This window comes from Hibiscus syriacus, unplaced genomic scaffold (genome assembly GCF_006381635.1).
Source record: "Hibiscus syriacus cultivar Baekdansim isolate YM2019G1 unplaced genomic scaffold, ASM638163v2 tig00111097_pilon, whole genome shotgun sequence".
NCBI lineage: Eukaryota > Viridiplantae > Streptophyta > Magnoliopsida > Malvales > Malvaceae > Hibiscus > Hibiscus syriacus.
In genome coordinates, this window is record NW_024062982.1 from 478409 (window position 1) to 501967 (window position 23559).

The following is a 23559-nucleotide window of genomic DNA, read 5'->3' on the forward strand; positions in this document are numbered from 1 at the left end:
TTCGAAGTATGGAGCCTTCAGGGTCTGTATAAAAAGTTTTCTGGTTTCCTTTTCATCCAATGGTGGATGAACTTGCATAGCCATATCCCTTCATCTTTGAGTGTATTGCCTGAAACTCTCGTTATGCTTCTTTTCCATACTTTGTAGCATAACTCGATCGGGCATCATGTCATTGATGTGCTTGTATTGTTCCAGAAATGACTTGGCTAAATCCTTACAAGTCTTGATATGGATATGCTTAGCTTATTGTACCATCGGATGGCTGAGCCCGACAGACTCTCTTGAAAGAAATGAATTAGGAGTTGTTCATTTTCTATATATCCTGTCATCTTTCGACAGAATATGGTGATGTGGGCGGATGGGCAGTTGTTCCCATCGAACTTCTCGAATTTTGGGGACTTAAATTTCGGAGGAAGAACCAAATCTGGGACTAAACTGAGTTCCATGGCATCGACTCCATAGTAGTCATTGTCTCCTTTAACTACATTCATTTGGTATTCTAATTGTTTGATTTTTTCTCCATATTTTTTGCCTTGTCGTCCTCTTCGTTTAAATCTGATATATGGTAATAGTCCGGATTGTTCTCAGGGTTAAATACATCAATATGTATCTTTACAGCATATGGGGTCTTCTCTTTTGCAGTGGATGAGTCCCCTTGAAGTTCTGGTAAGATTCCAGGTGAGACAATCACTTACGGGGTAGGTAGCATAGTTACCCCTTTCAAATTGCCCCAGGTGCACTCGTTTGCTGTAGACAAGATAACTTGGCCATAATTTGATCGACCAAGGACTCTTGGCTTTTTATGATTGTATCTAGAGTACTCAGGTTGCTCTGGTTTATCTTATCTTCTAGCTCTCTCTGTAACTTCAACATATTTTTCTCGAGTTGATTAATTTTCACTTCTATCTTCTTCTTTTTTAAGCGGGTGTTATGCGGATGGGGTGTGTCCAATGCTTGAGGTGGTGTATCCAGTATTTGTTCCTTTTGATGAGACATGCTTCGGTTAGTTAATGTGAATGTAAAGAAATGAAAATAACAAAATGCAAAATATGTTTAAATGCATGATGCATGAAATGTTCAAGGCATTGATCCAAAAATGTGTCTGTTATTATAAATAATCCTTATTGTGGACAAAAGTGTTATTTCGTAAGAGATAAAAAAAACACTAAGTCTTTTAGACCCCAAACAGCTTCTGATAGGTTGATTCATCTTCTGCCTTTTTTGTCACCGATTGAATACCCTGTCGAACCGTCCCTGCCTTTCCGAGCTGCTTTTTATACTTGTCCTAAGAAGTCTCGAATGGTTACATCTCTGGTTTTCAATCTTTGTTGAGTCTGTTCCCTAACGGAAACACCATTGGAGCCCTCCATCAATGGTTACTTACTGCTGATAGCTAAACACTTGTTTTAAGTGGATTTATTGCAAAACATCTTGGTGTTGTGTTACTGCTTCTGTTTTATCCTTAATCACATGATTGCTTGAACTATTTCGCAGATATGGACCCTTAAGCCTGGGGGAAGCAGACCTGTTATATACATTGAGAAAAGTCATTCTGATGATATTTCGGGACTTAAGTTTTCTAGTGATGGGAAAACTTTGTTGTCCAGAAGCTTTGATGGTTCACTCAAGGTAATTTGCACATAGTTATCACAGATTAATGACGAAATCCCCTCTTCCCCGAACCCAGAAACCAAATAAATAGTTTATAAAATCGTGATGTTTGTTATAAATTATGAATTGTATGTCAGGTTTGGGATTTACGCCAAATTAAAGCCCCACTTAAGGTGTTTGATGATCTTCCAAATAACTATGCCCAAACAAATATTGCATTTAGTCCTGATTTCTAACTGGAACATCCATTGAGAAGGAAAGTACCGCTGGAGGCTTGCTGTGCTTTTATGATTCTTCAAAACTTGAAATTGTTCAGAGAGTTGGGATATCTCCATCTTGCAGTGTTGTGCGGTGTGCTTGGCACCAAAGATTAAATCAGGTAGATCATACTCTTTACTCTTTGTGCATTATCCAAGCACACACATTTTCTTGCTTGCCTGATCAAAAAGTATGGACTGATAATAATAATATGAGACTAATATAATATTTTCTGTTAAAGATATTTGCAACATCGGGAGACAAAAGCCAAGGAGGGACTCATGTACTATATGATCCAACACTTAGTGAGAGAGGAGCTCTTGTTTGTGTTGCACGTGCACCTAGGAAGAAATCTGTTGATGATTTTGAGGCACCACTTGCTATTCACAATCCTCATGCACTACCATTATTTAGAGACCAACCAAGCCGTAAGCGTCAAAGGGAGAAGATACTGAAGGATCCTCACATAAACCTGAACTTCCGATAAATGGAGCAGGACATGCTGGTAGGGTTGGTACAACCAAGGGAAGCTTGTTGACTCAGTACCTTCTTGAGGTAATGGTGTTTTTCCTCCCAAATAACTTGTCTTGTGTTCCATAAAATTTTAGTTTTGTATAACAAAAGCCATTGGAAGAGACTTACATGTTGCCTCTCATTGAAGCATGGTGGAATGATCAAGGAAACGTGGATGGAAGAAGATCCTAGAGAAGCTATACTTAAGTATTCTGATGTTGCTAGCAAAGAGCCAAAGTTCATTGCTCCAGCATATGCTCAAACTCACCCAGAACCTTTTTTTGCAAAGTCAGATTCTGAGGATGAAGAGAAATGATCTGGTTATGGTTGCATTTCATTCTGTACATTTTAGTATTTCTCCTTTTCTTACCGATGACTGATAGTTACACAGGTTACTTTGTTACTGTCATGGTTCCGACTTTTGTGCTTTTTTTTTTTTTTTTTTTTGCAGTTGATCTGTATGATCTCTATCAATGTTACCCACGTTAATATGAACTCTTACAGAACTCATTGAACTGAACTGGTTATCTGGAAGGTGCAATTATTATCATTTTAGTTGACCCTCTCGTGTTGTTGGACTGGCTGTAAATTTTTATTTGCACGTCATCCTCAAAAAATGATTGATAGGGCAAAATTAGTTTGCATTTTTATCATGGTATAGAATAAAATCAATAGGTATATTGTATTATATGCTTTGTAGAAATATGCACAACCTGCAGGAAAACAAAAGGTGGCTAAGTCCTTCAAACGCATATCTAACCTCTTCCCAGGAGAGTATCTAAAAAGTATCTAATAATACGGGGAAAAGGAAAGGGAAGACACATAATGATTTTAGTGCATAAGGAAAGAAATTAAACACAAAATGAAATCAGCCAATGTAAAAACATTCCCTAAAATGTTGCAAGGGAAAAGCTTGAAAGAAAAGACTTGATGCAAACTAAATTCCCGCTTCTGCAATGGCATGACCCTTATTTGCAAGGAGAAACTAATCTCCGTAAGGTACTGCAAACTTAATTAAGGAGCAATTTACATACTGCCAAAAATATAAAAGAGTTTCCTCATATTTAATTATCTATTAAACCTGGGATTCAAATATTGGAACTGGAGGTCCATGATTCTGTAGAATTTTAAGATCTATCATTCCAGATCTTTTCATATCTGCTTCCCACTTCTTCCTCTTTGCAAAGGTTTCCTCCACCGACCCAAGATCAGTATCCGGATGAATTCCGGCAATAATGAAGTGCTCAAAGATTGAAGTAGGCAGTTCATATTTAAGCTTTTCCTGCACCCAACATCCTTAAATTAGACTCTAAAAAGCAAATAGAGATATATATCAGTATCCCATCAGAATAACTTCAAGTCTTCCAGACTTCCACTAACTATTTTGTCTCAACATCTAAAATATTTCAATTGATAGCAATCAGAATAATTAAGGCATGCACTTGACTTCCTACATTAAGGTATAGTATATTATTATTTATTACAGAGTGGTATTTCAAGCATGAGAGAGAAAAATGTCCATCCAGTTTATGGCTATCATACTAAAACCAATTACTAATACTCTTTACCTGAATGTGAGGCAAAATAAAACCTTAAAATGAATAAAAAAAAAATGGGATAACACCATTTAAAAATAAGATGAGCAATGTCTTATGACTATATATAACATCCATGTTGGACATATAAATTATAAACCAAATGGTAATCAATTGTAAGAAGCCCTTAGACCAACTAACCGCACTTGCTCCTTAGACCAACTAAACACACATGCTATCATCTTATATGGTATCTGCATTATAGTAGTATCTGGTGCATATGGCAAGTTTCGTAGAGACAGGCAATTAGTAAAGGTGTCAAATTTAAAAGGGAGGAAACTTTACATGAAATGGATACCCTTTCAATTCCTCTTGATCCTCAAATTCTGTAACCTTCCAATGTATATTCTTCTAAAATCCAATACAAAAAATGCCCTCTTCTAAATAAAGTTTACAAATTTCAATGCCCATTCCTGGGCTGTATGATTCAAACACTACAAAACTCTGTTTGCAAAAAAATATTGGAAAACTGTAAAAAAAAAAAAACAAAAACAAAAATGCCAAACCAAAAACTTATAAATTCACAACTTTATATTCTACAAATTTCACTACGTAAAACTCAACACATAACCTTATTGTAAAGGAGATTCGATAACATGGGATGAAAACCGAATTATGCAAAAAGTCAAAAAATTCAATTGGAAGAGCAACGCGAGAGATTCTTTCTTACCTGAAAATTTGCCTTCTATTTACTTTTGGATATGTTTAGCAGAGTTTTTTATTCATAATACAATGTCACATGATGATTGAAAAATAATTAAAGAAAGTGTCATCTTAACATCATTGTTATGTTTTTCAACGGTAAATGATTAAAATAGAATCAAAACATAAAATTATCTATGATTTTTAAAAAATAATAGTCCTCAAATAATAAATTAAGTAATAGGTGGATGATCAAATAGTTAGTTTACCTTATCTAAAAATATGTGTGAATTATGTTAAAAAAATATATGGGTTCAATTAATATAATTTTTCTAGATTTAGCATATATATAATTGTTATTATACTTCTAAATTAAATATATATATATATATATAAATTATTTTAGATAATTATTATATCTATATTGGTTTAGTCTATAAAATTTTTCTAGGTTCGTGATTGATTTCACCCGACTTCACAATTGTTGTTTTCTTTTGTTTTTGTCTTAGATTTTCACACTTCAGAGTATGGGTGTAAACGAACCAAGTTGAGCTCGAGTAATTCTGAGCTCAACTCGGCTCAAAAACTCGCACTTAAAATTTTCAAGCTCGATTCGAATTCGAAATCATGAACTGAAGCTCGTGGCATCTCTAAAAGACTCGAAATGAAAAAAAAATCTTAAATTTACTTGATTGAAGCCTCAAACTTGAACATGAACCTTAAAAACATAAAAATATTATTGTATTTAAAAAAAACCAACACATAAATGTTAATATTATTAATAATTTATTTTTTAAAAAATAAAATTTTAATATATTATATTTTCGAGCTGCTCATGAGCTTTTTGAATCGAGTATCAAGTAGTTCGTTTCGGCTCGTTAAGAACTCGAGTCAAGTCTATTCAATTCGAGTATTTATTGAACCTTGATCGATTCGATTCCAAGTAACTCGCGATCTGTCTCGTCTCATTTACAGTCATGCTTCAGAGTTGAGAGCTCTTCATTTATGTCGCCGAAGATGAGTGATGTTGCTATGCGGTACGATGTCACTTTCCCTATTTAGAGTGTCCTTTTCACATACCATCGTCTATTTGAAAATATATTAATTATTTATTTATTTATTTGAAAACATATAATTGTTATTGTATTGTTAATGAACGGGATAATGGTTAAAAGAATGTCTTTAAAAATAAAATTTCTCAAAATAGTCGATCTCGAGTAGTATTTCTCGTACTAAGGTAATTGCTACAATACCTTTAGAAGACTCTAAAATGACATGGAGTCTTCAGTTGCGTCTTTAACCTTGGGAAAGCTAAAAATTCCACGACTCCATGATCACCATGTGTCTTCCCTTAATATTGTAGTAATAACCTTATATCGGGAAATAATATTGTAAAGCCTTATACGATAAATTATTTTTTTCCAATGCTCTACATGAGCAAGGGAGCCGTTAATGAACATGAAATAAGGTCTCATACTGGAAGGCTCGTGCTTTGAACTCCCGTTAAAGTGGTTAGAGATATGAAACGACCATTAAAGTTAGAAGTTTGGATAAATCCTGAGAAATCGCACATTCTCATTGCCGTCTATTTTATTCCATTTAAGAAAATTACAGTTTTATCCCTCTCACCGTATATTTTAATTTAGTTTTCTCTTTGTAATATTTTTTTATTAATCAAATAAATATAAGATAATATTTATTTGAAATACTCTTAATTATATGATAATAAATACTCAAATATATCTAAAGACACTGTATTTGTATAGATCTCAAAAGATAAAAATATCTCTTAACCAATAAATTCATATTTAAATTTAAAAAATAAATTTTAATTATTTTCAAATGTTTAAAAAGCCTCGGTATATGGCATTACGAGGCAAGAGCCCTGGCAATCGCGCGATTACAGTTTAAAGACCGTGAGATACCTGAAGACTTGATCTCCTTTTAAAGACGCTGTTGACCTTGACCCCTATATAAAAAAAATTTCTTCTTCTTTCTTTTTCTTTCTAAATCGCGGTTTCCAGCGAAGTTCGAGCTCTCTTCCCCGCTACTTCACAGTTACTCTTACTCGAGAGAGATTGTTGCAGCATCAGAACTATTTAAGTTGAACCATGTGCGTAGACATATTCACCGATCATCTCTCAACCCGCTCTGGTTCCGAGCGGTTCCAATATACTCGTAACAACATGGCGCCGAGGAAGATTGATCAGGTGAGCTCGAAGCCACAAACGGGGAAGAAATTGAGAGTTAGGATCGAGGACAGACGAATGAAAGCTGAGATGGGAAAGGTGAAAGAAGAACAAGGATGCTTAAGAGACGAGCAGAGGAAATCAGTGACAAAGTTCAATGAGATCCCGAATCAAAGCGATGAACTGAAAGAAGAGACTGAAATGATCGTGAAGCAATCGGTCATCACTCGAGCCAAGCTCCTCCTCATGTACGGAATCTTGAAGGCGCGTGAGAGTGGAGATTTGGTTCAAGCTGCTATTCTCACTCGTTTCCTTCGGTTTGTTTCTGCAAAAAAGCCTTGTTATATATCTTCTCTTGAGAATTTCCTTTTTGTTTTTAACTTTGATTGCTGCATTTAATTTGCAGTGAGATTGTTGCCATGGAAAAAGCTAATGCAGTCTTGGCCGAAGCCGAAAATGAAGATGATCCATAGGCTACGCCCCCGATCACAGGAGTGCCGATAAAAGATTTGATGGGGTCTTTCGGTTCTGGATGAACGGCTCGGTCTCTTCGTATAATAAGATTTTGTGATTGGTTTAGTGATAAAAAGCTTGTGTTATTATCGAGTCACCACGACACTAAATCTCAAGTTCAAACCTTAAACAGCATTCACCTTTCATCTATTAAAGAAAAAGAAAATGATTTTAGTGTGATCTTTTGTTATGCAATATTCACTTTTAATATATTATACATTTTATATAAATTCCGGCACATTTTGTAATGTAATATTTACACATTTGTGTTATATTATTTCGGCACATTTAAACTAATAATGACTTTCATAGTGGGAGTGGAGACCAATTCAAAACCACAGTGTGGTACAAGCAAATCAGAAATTTTCAAAGTTACAACTCAAAAGGTTTGTTATTTGGGGGAAAGTACATCCATTCATCGACTCTAAAACGAGTGCATTCATCTTGGTTAACATAGGAGCAAGTACAGAAACAAGATTTATATTGGGATAAATTTATATGTAGTAAATTACATCATTAACTCTACTTTTTCTTTTATTTCACTTATTGTATTTTTAATTTTTTTTCTATTTACTCACTAAACTTCCGAATTACTTACGTTTTGATCACTACAAATTATTTTTTTATTATTCTATGATACGACATTTTTTTATTTTTATTAAAATATAAAAATAATTGAAAATAAATAATAAAATAATATTTTTTTACTATTAAATTTAAATAGATTTAAAATAATCACCATCCATTCCATCCTCTTTTTATCATCGTTAGCCTTCGGAATCAAATGTCGTTTGGTCTCAAATTGTATTGAGATACTAATTTTGACACTCTGAGCCCAAATCTGATGGTTGTTTCATCGAAAAATGTCTCAAAATCGTTAAACTCAACCGAAATATTTCGGTCTCCTCACTTTCGATCTTTTATTTGTAGATTTTGGAGCATGTACCAACAAAATGGGGGTTGGATTCAAACTCAGAAGGTCAAGGCAAATCAATCTGTGAAATTTGGGACTGAATGACCACCATACAAGATGGTACGACGATTGACATTTCAATTTTCTCACTTTTTGATCGAATTCGATGCATATTCCGACAAAATGAAAATCGGATTATGACTCAAGGGGTCGAGACAAAACAATGGATGAAATCTGAGACAAAAAACCACCATCTACAACCAACGACAGTGATGTCCACCAATGGTAAACAATGAGCAACCACTATATGTTAATATTTCTAATTATTTTTATATTAAATAATAATAAAAATTTAATGTCATATCATAATAATAATAATACAATAATTCAAAGTAACCAAAATAGGAGCAATTTGAAAGTTCAGTGAGTAAATTATAGAAATTGAAAGTACAATAAGTGAAATAGGAGAAATAATAAAGTTCAACATGGAATAGTATTGTTTACCCATTTATAAAAGAGAAAATAACCTCAGTGACCAAAAATCCTAGATAATATACGATTTTGACCAACTTTTTTTGGATTTGCGAAAATGACCAACAAAATCGCAATGCGATCTCTAATTCGCATTGCGATCTCCACTATCACAAATTCGCGTTGCATTTCGCATTGCGATAGTTGGAAATCGCGTTGCGATTTTCCATTTCGCGTTGCGATTTTTCATTTCGCGTTGCGATTTTCCATTTCGCGTTGCGATAGTTTACAGTTGTCGTTGCGATTTTCCAAATTCGTTGCGAAAATTCGTTGTGATAGTTAAAAAAAAGATTTTGTTTCTTAAGAATTTTCTCTAAAAAGATAATATCTGCGCGGACGTGTCGAAGACATGTATTACCACGACCACGACCACGACCACGACCCGACCACGACGATGGCGGCGGCGGCGGCGCGCGAGAGTCCCCCTTGTTCTCTATCACTCAACAAGGAAGTGGGAAAGCCAAGCCTTAAATACCATTCCCAATAGTGTTTCCAATACTATGTGGGATTGAGCATTACCAACACTTGTTTCCAATACAATGTGATTATTCAGGAAACAATTAACAATCATACACCTTAAAACAACTGAATTAGCAACCAATTGCATTAGTATTATACGATTAAATATGTCATAATTAAAAGTCAATCTACAATCAATCGCGATTATTGCAATTTTAAGCAAAACATTCAAAAATAATATCACTATTTAAGGCTCAATCCCACATAGTACTGGGAACAAGTGTTGGTAATGCTCAAATCCCACATAGTATTGGAAACACTATTGGGAATAGTATTTAAGGCTTGGCTTTCTCACTTCCTTGTTGAGTAATAGAGAACAAGGGGGACTCTCTCGCGCCGCCACCGCCGTCCGTCTCGTCTCGTCTCGTGTCGTGTCGTGGTTGTGGTTGTGGTCGTGGTCGAAACGTGTTCAGTGGAAGGTGCACAACCGGGTAAGTTCGAATCACTTACTTTTCAATCAATTTCTTTGATAATTGATATGGGGCACAAGAGAAGAGGAGTTTCCGCACGCAAAGGCCATGTGAGCCATGGTGGGAAACGGGAAGAGAGTCCGGTGGGCTCGAGAGCATTGTCGGTGTCCAAGCATGAGGATGCCGTGATGAGTTCGCAAGGAATGATCGAGGCAACGAAATCACACTTAGAGGAGCTAGATCTCGAGGTAGGGAGGCTCAAGGGTGACGCCGAAGACATGTCCGAGCAAGACAATACATCCAATCATGATGACGGGGAGAGTCTTCATGAGGAACCAGACGAGGAACTGACGATCGACAAGAAATGGGCCTATTTGATGGAAGGTTTGGCTTTCCACACGCAAAGGTTCATCAAGTTGGAGGAGATCTCAACTTTGTGGGAACAAAGGGTCGGGAGACTTGAACAAGCCGAGGATGAGGCCAAGCAGACCCAGGGCGTTGTGGAGTCCTGCCTTGATCGATTAGAGTCCATGGAGGGCAGATTCAAGGTCGAGACGCAACGAGTTCTTGACGAGTTGGAGATGGATCGAGGGAGGAATGCCCAAGAAGCCGAGGTAACGGCTTTGAGAAGCGAGATGGATGAGCTCAAGAGGGAGCTACTCATATGCAAGGGAGCAATGAGTGAATGGGGTGCGCTCAAGACCTTCTTGGAAGGACTTAGACCAGGGGCGATGCTCGGGGAAGAGCAAGGTGATGCCCAGAGACTTTTGGGAGCCATAGCTGTAGTCGGAATGCTAACCGAGCTTGCTGATGTCAAGCCAAGTAGCAATGTGTCGTCCAGGCCCATGCCCAGGAATAGTGGCAATAATGGGGGAGACCGGGAAATGGTGCAGCGGGGAGATGGTATAGAAAGCTCTTCGAGTGGCCAAGTTGAGCCAACGACTGTTCGCGGCCAAGGAAAGCCATTGGGAAAGAATGGCAAGGCCAAGTCCGGGGAAAAGAAGAAGCCGAGCAAGGAGAAGTTAAAGTGCTACTTCTGTGATGGTCCTCACTTGATTAGAGGATGTCCCGAGAAGCGTCACCTTACAACCATCATGGAGAGGATGGGAGAAGGAGGAGTAGCAAGCATTGGCGGAGGCAGAAGAGTTCAAGCTGCCAAGTCAAGGGAAAGACTTAGTCCGATTGATGGGATCAATGCGGCCAAGCAAGTATCAAGACGAGGCAAGGCTGTCAAAGATGAGGCGGTCAAGCCAAGAAAGAAGCCAGATGCGATTGCGAATGATCGAGCAATCAAGTCAGGGGCAAGACTTGACGAGGCTACATGTTCCAAAGTAGCCGAATCAAGGGGCAAGCATGGTGAGACTACAAGTTCTCAAGTAGTCAAACCAGGATCGAGACGTGACGAGACTGCAGGTGTCAAAGCAGTCGAGCACAGAAAAAGACCCGGTGCGATAGCGAATGATAAAGCCGTCAAGCCGAGGGTACAATGTGAGCAGGTTCGCTCACAGCATGCCAGGATGGAGGCGTGGTCCAAGCTGAGGCGCCTCAGGCATAAGGGGACACTAAAGGAGTATGTGAGCCGATTCAGAAGACTCATGCTCAAAGTCCCAAGTTTGACTGAAGAAGAGGGATTCTTCACCTTCATGTTCGGATTGAAGCCATGGGCAAAGAAAATGTTGGAGCGAAGGGAAGTCAAGGGGCTGTCTAAAGCCTTGACAACCGCCGAGTCCATAAAAGAATTTGGAGTCAAGAAGAAGACTTCCAAAGCAAAGCCCAAAGCCGAGGGTAGCGGCAGGAGATCCCAAAATGAAGACAAGTCGGATGATGAGGAAGGTTGTTCCTCGAGTTGCAGAGCAAGTCCACTCAATGATGAACCAGATGGGGAATCTGGGGATGATGTGTGCACTAGTTCAAGTGACACAGATGTTAAGCCGAGGGTAAGAGCCGAGCAAACAAGGGGGCGCAAACTTGAGGTGCCAGCATGATTGCAAGATTACCCAATAAAATTCTAAGGGATGACAACCTCATTAAATTTTAGGATGACAAAAATATATTTTTAATAAAAAGAAAGAAAATTTTAAAATATATGGAAATTTAAAATTTTTAGGGGGCGACAACCTCCACCCGCTCCTCTCGGTGCATCCCTACATAGGAGGACACGTGTTACCTACACTTTTGAACTGGAAATTATTCAACTCGATCTCTCTTAAAAAAATAAGTCATGGAAACAAAACAGACGTAGGAACCGCCAAAACTTCAGGACATCAATGTCTGATACTCATCAACTCCATAATTCAACTGATTTAGAGCTCCATTATTTTATTCATGCATACATCTCCATCGCAGGTTCTCTTCTAATACGGTAAAGCTAGCATTTTTCACAAGGTTAAAACACTAGGCTTCATAGAACCACGTTCTAGTTTATACTCATAAGGTGTTAGACTGTTAAAGAATATGCACGTGTATTGCTGTTAAAGAAATATGCACATGTATTAAGCAGTTAGTCTGTTAAGTGGTTAGCTGGAGTTGTTAGGCAGTTAGAGGAAAGCTGATGAGCATTGTATCTCTTATAAATTGGTGTACTTGTTGATATGAAAGATCATCCTTTTCCTGTGTAAATACACCATTGAAATTAGTTTTCCAATATGGTATCATTCGCTAAAAGATCCTGGCGTCATTGTCGCTTCCGCCGTTGCACCGATTGAATTCCTTTACTCTCCTGCCGTTACTACGGCATAGTTTGTAGATTTTTTTTCCGATCTTCAGTTTTGTTTTCGTTGTTCTGTTGCTTCTGCTCCTAGTTGCTTCCATTCTCCTCGGTGATCCTGGTAACATTTTCTCGTCGGTGATTGATCTTCTCAACCGCTGTTCTTGATTGCTTTATCTGCTACGGTACATGTGGTTTATCGTTGTCGTCATCATAGTTACTGGGAATCTTCTCAATTCATCTTCTATCTCTGTTCCTGTTCGGTGTGCATGCTTCCAATCTGTTCGACCAAATGTTTCAATGATGTTGCTGGTGTCTGATTTGTTTCAGTAGAACGAATGAAATCATTCAACTATGATATTGCGACCATTTCTCTTCCGCTTTGTTGGTGTTCTTATTCAATCGGCCTCGCTCTTCTCGAGCAACTCATTAGCGGCAAGAAAGATGCTGCCAGAAACTTTGCTTATGGCCACTATTCAATTGGCAAGGAGATCGTCAACTTGTGCTTAGACTGTATCAGAAAGCTTGCTGATAACTGCACTGGTTCTGGTCTTGGTTCTCTCCTTCGGGTGCGTCTGTCCGTTGATTACAGCAAGAAATCCAAGCTAGGTTTCGCTGTCTACCCATCTCCTCAAGTCTTTACTTCTGTTGTTGAGCCCTACAACAGTGTTCTCTCAGCTCACTCTCTTTTGGAGCACACCGATGTATATGTTCTTCTTTACAATGAGGCCATCTACGACATTTGCAGGTGCTCTCTCGACGTCGAGCGACCCACTTACACCAATGTTAATCGTCTTGTCTCTCAGGTGATCTGCTCTTTGACTACTTCACTAAAGTTCAATGGTGCATTGAACGTTAATGTAATCGAGTTCCAGACCAACTTGGTCCCCTACCCAAGAATCCACTTCATGCTTTCGTCTTATGCTCCAGTCATCTCTGCCGAGAAGGCTTACCATAAGCAACTATCAGCTGTTGAAATTACCAACAGTGCTTTTGAACCCTCTTCTATGATGGTCAAGTGCAACCCTCATCATGGCAAGTACATAGCTTGTTGTTTGATGTACCGTGGTGATTTCATGCCCAAAGACATCAACGTTGTCATTGCCACCATCAAGACCAAGCGCACCATTCAGTTTGTGGACTGGTGCCACACCGGATTCAAGTACGGCAACTTCATATGAACGAGTACGCTAAAATAAAAAGGTTTTGATTCCTGAAGGAATTCCAGATGAAAGAAGGAAAAATGTGGGCTTTGTTAGCTCAAACAGGAGGACAAAAAATGTATTCGTCAGTTGTTCAAATTCTTCATATCAAGTAGTTTTAGTCTGTCAAGGATCCTTGTATAAGAGGATGAAGAAGAAATAAATGAAGGTGAATAAGAAGAACGAAAGGAAGCATCAACACTTTCGATTCAAAGTGAACGAAAGGAAGCATCGTCACTTTCGATTCAAGAAGAACGAAAGGAAGCATCGGCACTTTCGATTCAAAGTGAACGGAAGGAAGCATCCGCACTTTCGATTCAAGAAGAACGAAAGGAAGCATCGGCACTTTCGATTCAAAGTGAACGGAAGGAAGCATCCGCACTTTCGATTCAATTGTTCATCTTTTCATCAAGAAGGTTTAGAAAGTAGGAAGAATGTTAGACTGTTAAAGAACATGCACGTGTATTGCTGTTAAAGAAATATGCACATGTATTAAGCAGTTAGTCTGTTAAGTGGTTAGCTGGAGTTGTTAGGCAGTTAGAGGAAAACTGATGAGCATTGTATCTCTTATAAATTGGTGTACTTGTTGATATGAAAGATCATCCTTTTCCTGTGTAAATACACCATTGAAATTAGTTTTCCAATATAAGGCGATAAAAGTACAAACCCGGTTCCAGAAGATGAGGCACGTAGTTCTTCACAGATCACCCCTTTAGTTCACACATAGTCTTATTCATGCAACTTAAGCACGCAACGGATGCAACCCCCTTCGTGCATCAGATCAAACGCCTCGTTAATATCTCCGAGAGCCAAATTATGGGTGATGTACTCATCGATTTTGATTTCCTGCCATGGAAAGGAGATTATGATAAAGTCCTGCTCACTCTATAAGTGTAAAGATAGAACTGCATACAAACTGCATTTACCTTCTTCATGTACTTGTCAACAAGCCAAGGCACTTGTGAACGACTCTTGAACCCACCAAAAGCAGTCCCTTTCCAAACACGGCCAGTCACTAACTGGAAAGGTCGAGTAGATATCTCCTGACCTGATGCAGCAACACCTATGATAACCGATGTTCCCCAGCCCTGAAAATTTCAAGGAGCGTTATAAGTCGTACGTATTTCATTTAAAGTCGTTAGCGCTCATCAAATTCAGGCACCTTGTACCTTATGACAGCATTCCAAAGCAGCTCTCATAACAGGGACATTTCCGATACATTCGAAACTGTAATCAACACCACCATCTGTGAGATCAACAAGAACCTGCTGAATTGGTTTATCATAGTCCTTTGGATTCACAAACTCTGTAACTCCAAAATTCTTTGCTGCAAGATGCATTCACCAAGCATAAGGAAATCAGCATCTAGAAGGAGAAGACTGTTAGTAATGCATGATTTAGATTTATTACAGCCGGACAAGCAAAGCAGTAACCACTCATTTCTAGCATCTTATTCCATTACTCACCTTGTACAGAATATTTACTGAATATTCCATATTAAGATTTAAGACCGACTAAACAGTCTTCTTTGTAATATTATTATTTGTAAACTACTTACATATATGATACTTCTTGCTATCAATATCTACACCAATTATTCTTGAAGCACCAGCTGATTTCGCACCCTCTGAAACCTGCACAATTGCATTCAAAGATAAACTTTTTAATACCTAACAGACTAGTACCACAAAGAGAACAATGATGAAAATATAAAATATTTCGAAAACACACCTCAAACATGCACAGAAATCCATGAAAAACTGTATTAATAAATTTCAAGGCAAGTAAGATGCTCAACCATTTTAAAGATTGCTTGGTGTGTCAAAATCTATGTATTATGGGAGGAACGCAATAGACGAATTTTCCGAGGATATGCAAGGACTGCTGACGACCTTTTTGCTTGTATCAAAGATTCTGTTTCTACTAAACTGAGGGGGTTAATATTAATATGTCTGATAGTATCAATATTTTTCTATGTAATTCTTGGGGTATTGATTAACCGATCTTTTGTCTTATAAGTATGGTGTACATATGATTTTTGTGATCGGTTATTTTTGTAGCAATTCTTGATTCGTTGGGTAATAAAATTGAATTATCCAAAAAAAAAAGTCCCAAGGCCAAAAATAGCAACAGTAGACCCTGGTTCAACTTTGGCTGTGTTCCAAACTGCTCCAAGCCCTATCCAACACAATATATATATAAATACGGGAGTTTTGTAAAAATGCTGCAGTATACGAAATTACAAGACCAAATACACATGCACTGTCAAACCAAATATGTATGTAATTACAAATTCATGAAATAAAGAGCAAGTTAAACAAGTGTTTACCAGTTGGAACACCACAACCAAAAAGGCATACTTTGTCCAAAGGAGCTTGTGGATCAATCTTTGCAACACTAACATCTTGCACAACCGTGTACTGGCTAAACGTAGAGGTGCCCATAAAGTGGTAGATTGGTTTGCCATTTACTGAAAAACGGCTCTGGCGATCATTCATCATGACCAGCTCCAATGGCAGTCCTAACTTTACCACATAGGTTGGTCTTTCCTGATTTGCAGAATTTGCATTCTCTACACTCTGCCTGGTAACAAGGGATGACATGATCACCTGGTTGAATTTCAGTTACACCTTCACCAACACTTTCTACAATCCCGAGCTCAAAATTTCAAAACAATTCTAAGCTCATTAACAATCAAGAGGCTCAGAAACTGCAAGAACTAATAGCAAATAACGTGCCCAGCAGTCTCATGCCAAGAATGCATGGGAATAGACCCTCAGGATCCTGAAAAAGGTAAATCAAGCTGATTAGAAAATATGGAAAGAAAAAGAAAAACTTTAACCAGATTAGACTAGGAGCTATCACAGTCATTGCAATAGGATACATGGAAATTAAATTATAATCAATAATATATCACTCCAATTTCAAGTTACCAAAAGAGTACTTAAATCAAGCTTTTGTAAAAACTTACTGGAGGGTGGGATTTATCACTTAATGATATATTTAATAGTTTAATTGTTAAAATATATAAATTTAAAAAGTATACAAACTAATAATTTAAGCTCAATAATTTCTATAAAATACTAAATCAATTACTTTCAGTTTTTGTTATAACAAATGCTTCTTTTTCTTTTAATTATTTTTTATATCTTAATTTTTATATTATATTATTTTAATAAGCTTTTAATGAAAATAGTATTTTTTTTATTGTAACATGCTTTCTCTATTTTATAATATTTTATTTATTTTTCAGGAATAAACTAGATATTACTTTTACAATTAACGATTACTTGGTTATTTTGTTATATTAATTCATGTTTTAGATCCTAAGGTTGATTATGCAATATTAATATGCACTCACAATCATCATGGTAGGTTATAGTATTTTTAATAAAAACAGCTAGTATTATTAAAAGTGAACATGTCCGAAATTACAATAAGATTTTTACCATCATCATCGTAAATTAATTACATAATTTGAACTTTTCATATACTATTGAAACTAGCCACTTTAGATCATGTAATGACTATACATGGAAATGGTTAAAAACTCAACCAAAAGACTCGAACAAAAATAGAGACGAATAGATTTGATTGCATATGCAAACGAACTACAAAAGGGAATTGAGCTATTGAAAGACCATTGAGAATCGCAAATCAAAATCGAGCGTCGTGAGAAACTATCTACGAATGTACAATCGCGCATCAAAAGCCAATCCAAAGATCCTCAGCAGGGAAGATCAACAAGATTTCAAATAAGTATTATCTTGATAAATTGTGGCATCATCAAATCCTATCCTGAGAAAATATAAATAAAAAGAACGGCTAAATGATCGAGAAAAAAATGAAAAACGTGTAACAAATACAGAGATAAATGTGTCACAAATGCAGAGATATTCTTATTAAAATAAAAAAAAGAGAAAAACCATCGGTCGACAACTACTATCAAAATCAGTGTCGTAGCCGGCTAAACAAAATCAAAGAAGAAAAAATTGATATGATCTATAAAAAAAGACAAACTCAAAGCAAAAGGAAAAAACGAAAGGAAAAGAAAGGAAAAAAAAGGAAGTCATGGTAGGTTATAGTTGAGTTTTGACAAAATCACATTATCAATTTATTAATATTATTGTATATATTTTTATGTTAGTATAGATAGTGTTTTTCAATGTCAGTAATTATAATTTTTGAAATTGAAGAGTCTATAGTGCACGACACATACTGCAACATATCACTAAAACGACGTATTAAAATATATTAGAAATAAATTTATCCTTGTTATGTAAATATTAAAAAGTATAAGGATTTATTAAAAATTAAATATTAATTAACTTTTAATATTATTTTAATAGATTTATAATTTAATAATGATTTATATTTAAATAATAATTAATTTTAGTGATTTAATTTATTTAAAATTAATTTTTTTAAATTGTTTAAGTTAAGAATTTCCAACAAGGGAGACATTGACTTTCAGCCCAAGAAAATAGATCATGCTACTTCTCCTCTTCCGAAGCGTGAAACGACATTTCCTCCACTAATCGTCGATGAAATGACCCGACCCCCTAAGTCAAAAATCTTTATCGACTTGTCGCCAGTTTTGAGAAGTTGAGGGCTCGTCATATCCTCCTTCGTCGTCCGATGATGAACAAGAGGAACTGTCCGTGTCAGTATCGAAATCTGTTCCACAAAGAAGAGGTTGATTCGGAAAATAATGGTTTCGTCAGAACGTGATTATCAAAGCCTTGAGTCTATTGATTAAGATAGATAAGGAGACTAGTAGGGCAAGAATCAAGGCTCCCTGTTGTTGAAAAAATAATAGTTTAATTGAATAAAATTGATGTTATTTACAATAAGTCATGTCACTTGGTGAATAGACTTATTATAATAAGTTATGTCATTTGGTGAATGGACTTATTTTTTAGTTTAAAGTTGTATCCGTTTAATTATACCTATTAGCTTTTCAACAAAATGTTTTCATGAAATATTTTAACTATTCATCAAAATATCATAACCTTTTGATTCATATACCTCACCTATAAATAGGTTAGTTGAGGTACAATCTTAGACACAACTTTGAGACACAATTCGCAAAGTTAAATTAGAAAATTCATTTTAAATTCGTTCTTTCTAGTGATAGAGAAAGACAATATTGTGTTCGACTGATCACTACGGTTGTGCTTACTGTTGTGATCATTTGTTGTTGTATCATGGGAGACTAACGTTACTCAAAGCACATAGGAGATGACGAATCAGTCTTAAGGAAACAGTTCATACAAGCCTCAAAAAATTCTTCTTCGATTTATGTTACTCTACTCATCCGATTCATTGTCTAAATATGAGTAAATCAATTTCTTACATCTACTTTAAGTTTTATTTATTTTGCTTCGTTCGATTATATTTTATTATTAATATTATTATTATCTCGGATTAACATTTTTTCTAGGGTAAACTACACGGGAGACCACCAAACTATGATCATTAATCAATCTTGCCACCGAACTATTTTTTGTCTCAATTCGACCACCAAACTTTTTAATTGATTCAATCAGACCACCGCATCGTTAATTTTAACATACTTGGTGACGTGTCCGTTAATAAAATTTGCATAATTATATATTTGGTCCTTACTATTTATATACTCTATCAATTTAGTCATTATTTTAATTCAATTAAATAAATTTAACTATCCAATTAAAACATGGCACGTGTCAATACATGATTGGAAAGTTTTATTTATAAATTTTAAATTATTTAATTAACTAATTTTTTAACCAAGCAAGTAGTAACACGTGTCACCACCCAATTGAAATGGAAAATAGAAGAACACAAATATGCGCCCAGTGAGAATTGAACATGCATTAAGGGAGAAAGTAACAGACACCCAAATCGTGGGTCAAAGCTCCCCAATGGTTCTAACTTACAACAATTTGTATTTGACTGGTAAAAGTTTGTTAATGATAAAAAAAAATTAAACAAATTATTCGTTTAAATAAATTATTTTTCTTTAACCGTTAATCGAACCGAAATTTATTTGAAAATTATTAACCAAACCAAATTAACCAAAATTATTTGATCATAATTGAACCAAAATTTATTTGAAAATTATTAACTGAACAAATTAACTGATTTTGTTCTTTAACATTAATCGAACCGAAATTTTTGACCGTTAATCAAACCGAAATTTATTTGAAATTATTAACCGATTTTTTTTTTTAACCATTAATCGAACCAAAATTATTTTACCGTTAATTGAACCCAAATTTATTTGAAAATTATTAACCGAATTAACCGAATAAATAAATTATTTTTTTAACCGTTAATCGAACCAAATTTATTTCAAAATTATTAACCGAAACAAATCAACCGATTTTTTCTTTAACCATTAATCGAACTGAAATTATTTGACCGTTAATCGAATCGAAATTTATTTGAAAATATTAACCGAATAAAATAAATTATTTTTTCCTTAACCGTTAATCGAACCGAAATTTATTTGAAAATTATTAACGAAATTGAATTAACCGAATTTTTCTTTAACCATTAATCGAACCAAAATTATTTGACCGTTAATCTAACCGAATGTATTTGAAAATTATTAACCAAACCAAATTAACCGAATTTTTTCTTTAACATTAATCAAACGAAATTATTTGACCGTTAATCGAACCGAAATTTATTTGAAAATTATTAATCGATTAATGATTAATTTGGTTCGGTTAATAATTTCAAATAAATTTCGGTTCGATTAACGGTTAAAGAAAAATAATTTATTTAAACAAATAATTTGTTTAATTTTTTTGTGAATTAAATAGTGTGGCTAAATTGATAGAATATTAAATATTAAGAACAAATATATAATTATGTTCAATTTATTAACGAACACGTAACCGCTTAACAGTTTGTTTAAACAAAAAAAATTAATATTCCAAATAAAGAGAACAAACAAAAATTAAAAATGCAGTGTAGTGCCTGAATGCTGACACTGATGTGTAGGTATCTTCAAGACCAGATACCCTATGGTAAAAGGATATTTTTGCCATCAAATTGTATGATGCCACGTGTCTTATCGGCATTTACACAATGAACCCTTTGACCGGGGTAATAATCACCTGCCAGCTTTTCCTTACTTTTCCATTCAAACCAATATTTTCATTAGCTCGGCCAATCAACTTCTACAAGTCATAGAAATTGAAATAAATTGCACTAATTACCCTTTTAATTTATAAGGGTCAAGAGAAGCAAAGATGGTCGGTTTAACTTATTATCTCCTTATGAAATGAAAAACATTGGCAAATAAAGTCAAAATGTTAATTATGAGGCAGGCAGGCATACCAATACCAGCCCTTGCACTGCCAACCCTAAACCAAAACCCTCCGTTTTGCCCTTCGCCTGTTTCACCTATAAATATACCATACCCATGGTCATGGTCATACCAAATCTCAAATCTGCAGACACCTCTGTGATTTCATTCCTTTCCCCTTTGTTTCTTTAACAGCAAACCCAGAACAAAGTAAAAAAGTAAAATCTCCCATGGCTGAAATAGCCTGAGAATTGCCGTGGAAAGAAACCCTCCAGAGTCTAAACTCTCAGAGCTTAACATCAAGTGTTGGCCCAAGTAAGCTCTCAAAATGGTCTCTTTTTTGCTTTCATTTTTGTTGTTGATTTATGTATGTATGAATTCGCAGGTGGGCTGTTCACCTGGGAAGTACCGGCTGAAGTTTGATGCAGAGGAAACTTGTTATTTGATGAGAGGGAAAGTGAGGGTTTACCCCAAGGGCTCGCCGGAGTTTGTGGACTTCGGTGCCGGAGATCTTGTTGTTATCCCCAAAGGTCTGAGTTGCACCTGGGATGTCTCTGTGCTGTGGATAAACACTACAAATTCGAGTCTTCTTCTTCACCCTCCTCCTCCTTCTTCTTCGTCTTCTCTCAGTAATAGCGATCTTTGTCTTTCACTGATTTCTGATTTCCACTCATTCTTTCGTATTCATTTGTCTTAATTACTAATAAATTAGTTTTTGTTTTTAAATTTTGTTAAGCTTGTAATCTAGGAGAACAAAAAGTCAAAAATATAGTGTATATATAAATACGTGTGTACGCAAACGGATGATTAAGGAAGAAGGGGTTAGAAATGGTGAAATTCTCTACAAGTCCCTTTATTATAACATGGTGTATTTTGGTCCTTATATTCGTTAAAAAAATGTAAACATTAAATGATATTTTGTAACTGATGAAAGAAACTGTTAATTTTGAGATAACTCTTTTTTAATAGTATTGTATGTGTGATTATAAGGTAGTATATGATCAAAATATTCTTACTCAATTATAACGCATATAACCTGGATACGTAACAACTCGAACTCGATACCTCTGAGAAGAACAATATTAATTTTATCATTCATATGATTTAATGAATTCTCACTCAATATAACTTAAAATATTAAAATTATCACATTTAACTCAAACTTAATCTCAAGCCCCCGTTAACCTGCCAAATGCAACAGTTGAAGTTGTTTTAAGCAATAATAGGTCTCGTTACTCTAATTATTTAGTTATATGGTTTATTACTCGTAATGCTCGAATACGATGGTGAACTATAACTAAAAATTATAACTTGAATTTTTTTTTTTGATTAAGTTAAGGGGATTGCAAAGTAGTATCATTTCTAAATACTTTCAACCATTTGACAATAAACATTCAATCACCCTATTGCAGCCACCGGTGTCTAAACTCGTAATTATTAGTAACAACAACGATTCTTTTAACTATTAAGATAAGTTGATTGGTGCTATAACTTGAAAAAGTTGATTGGTTAACGTGTCATGTTATTTAAAAAACTATCCTATATTATAAAATATCACAAAAAATCTATTTTTCCTAATGAAAAAAAACATTCTGTTTATTTTTAAAGTATAAAAATTAAAATGCATTTCATGGTATAGTATAAGGATCTGAGTAATAAATCCCATTACAAAGCGTGGCAAAAGATGTCTTTAAAAGGAAACGAAACATTTAGTCGATGCACATCCCATTCAAATCTTCGTTTGAGTTCTTAAATAAGCTTTAAGACCGGTCAATCCTTGACATTTTTATTTTATCCATAAAGAAAACAATTTATCTTTTTTTTTTAGAAAAGAAAACGATTTAGCCACTCCTTGCATACATTGTTCGAATTTTCAACCGTACATGTCAGGTTCCACAATCTAATTTAAAGTTAGAAAAATAATAGAAATAAATGTAATCGCAAATATGATGAAATATAATATTTTAGGTCGACATAACTTAAAATGTTACTTTTTTTAATATTTTCGGTTGAATCTAAAATATTATAAAGAAAATAATTTTAATTGTTAACCGAAATATGAGAAAGAAGATGAAATTTAGGTTGTACCCAACATAAAATGTTATGTTTTTATCACATTTTCGGTTATACTTATTTTGTCATTTTATGGCTTAAATGCATCATTGCTCCATAAATAAGGATGGCATGGGTCGGGTCGGATAGCGATTTCAATCCACTCGACTCGACTCGAAAATTATACATCTTCCACCGGTGAACTTGACTTGAAAAATATACACCTTTCACTTGGCCCACCTTTTTGAGATAAAATCTGAGTCCGACCCGAAATAATATACTTATTAAAAATATTACTTTTTTCAATAAAATAGAGATTTAATTGAAAATATTAGAAAAGGGTGTTGGGATCGTCGGTACACCCCATGGTGCAACGGAAATAATCCGACAATCTCACCAGTGATCCATGTACAAAATCAAATTCTGAAGGAATGAATGCATAATTTACCTTGAGTTCCTAGAATAACAACAAATCGGCAGCAGTCACGGACAGTTCAATCCTAAGCCTTCACGAAAAACGTCTCGACCTCTACTCAGTTTACCTGGTTTAAAGCAATTCTTTCTCAAAACTGTTTTGAGAAATTTCACCCAAGAAGACTAAGCT

General features: G+C 35.4%; 2 protein-coding genes and 3 pseudogenes across 2 annotated transcripts; 4 read left to right on the plus strand and 1 right to left on the minus strand.

Annotated features, from left to right (window-relative positions):
• Window positions 1-621: 621 nt before the first annotated feature.
• Window positions 622-2702, plus strand: LOC120153006 (annotated as a pseudogene).
• A 4013-nt stretch (window positions 2703-6715) lies between these two features.
• Window positions 6716-7324, plus strand: LOC120152981. Its single transcript, XM_039165028.1, has 2 exons — window positions 6716-7125; window positions 7215-7324. The coding sequence occupies exons 1-2, from the start codon at window positions 6731-6733 to the stop codon at window positions 7279-7281; spliced, it is 462 nt and encodes a 153-aa protein (XP_039020959.1). The 5' UTR covers window positions 6716-6730; the 3' UTR covers window positions 7282-7324.
• A 4642-nt stretch (window positions 7325-11966) lies between these two features.
• LOC120153008 lies at window positions 11967-16267 on the minus strand (annotated as a pseudogene).
• Window positions 12740-13582, plus strand: LOC120153007 (tubulin alpha-4 chain-like). The gene has a single exon (XM_039165043.1). It carries the CDS (start codon window positions 12740-12742, stop codon window positions 13580-13582), a length of 843 nt encoding a protein of 280 aa, XP_039020974.1.
• Window positions 16268-21049: 4782 nt separating the features above from the next.
• Window positions 21050-21536, plus strand: LOC120153009 (annotated as a pseudogene).
• Window positions 21537-23559: the final 2023 nt, after the last annotated feature.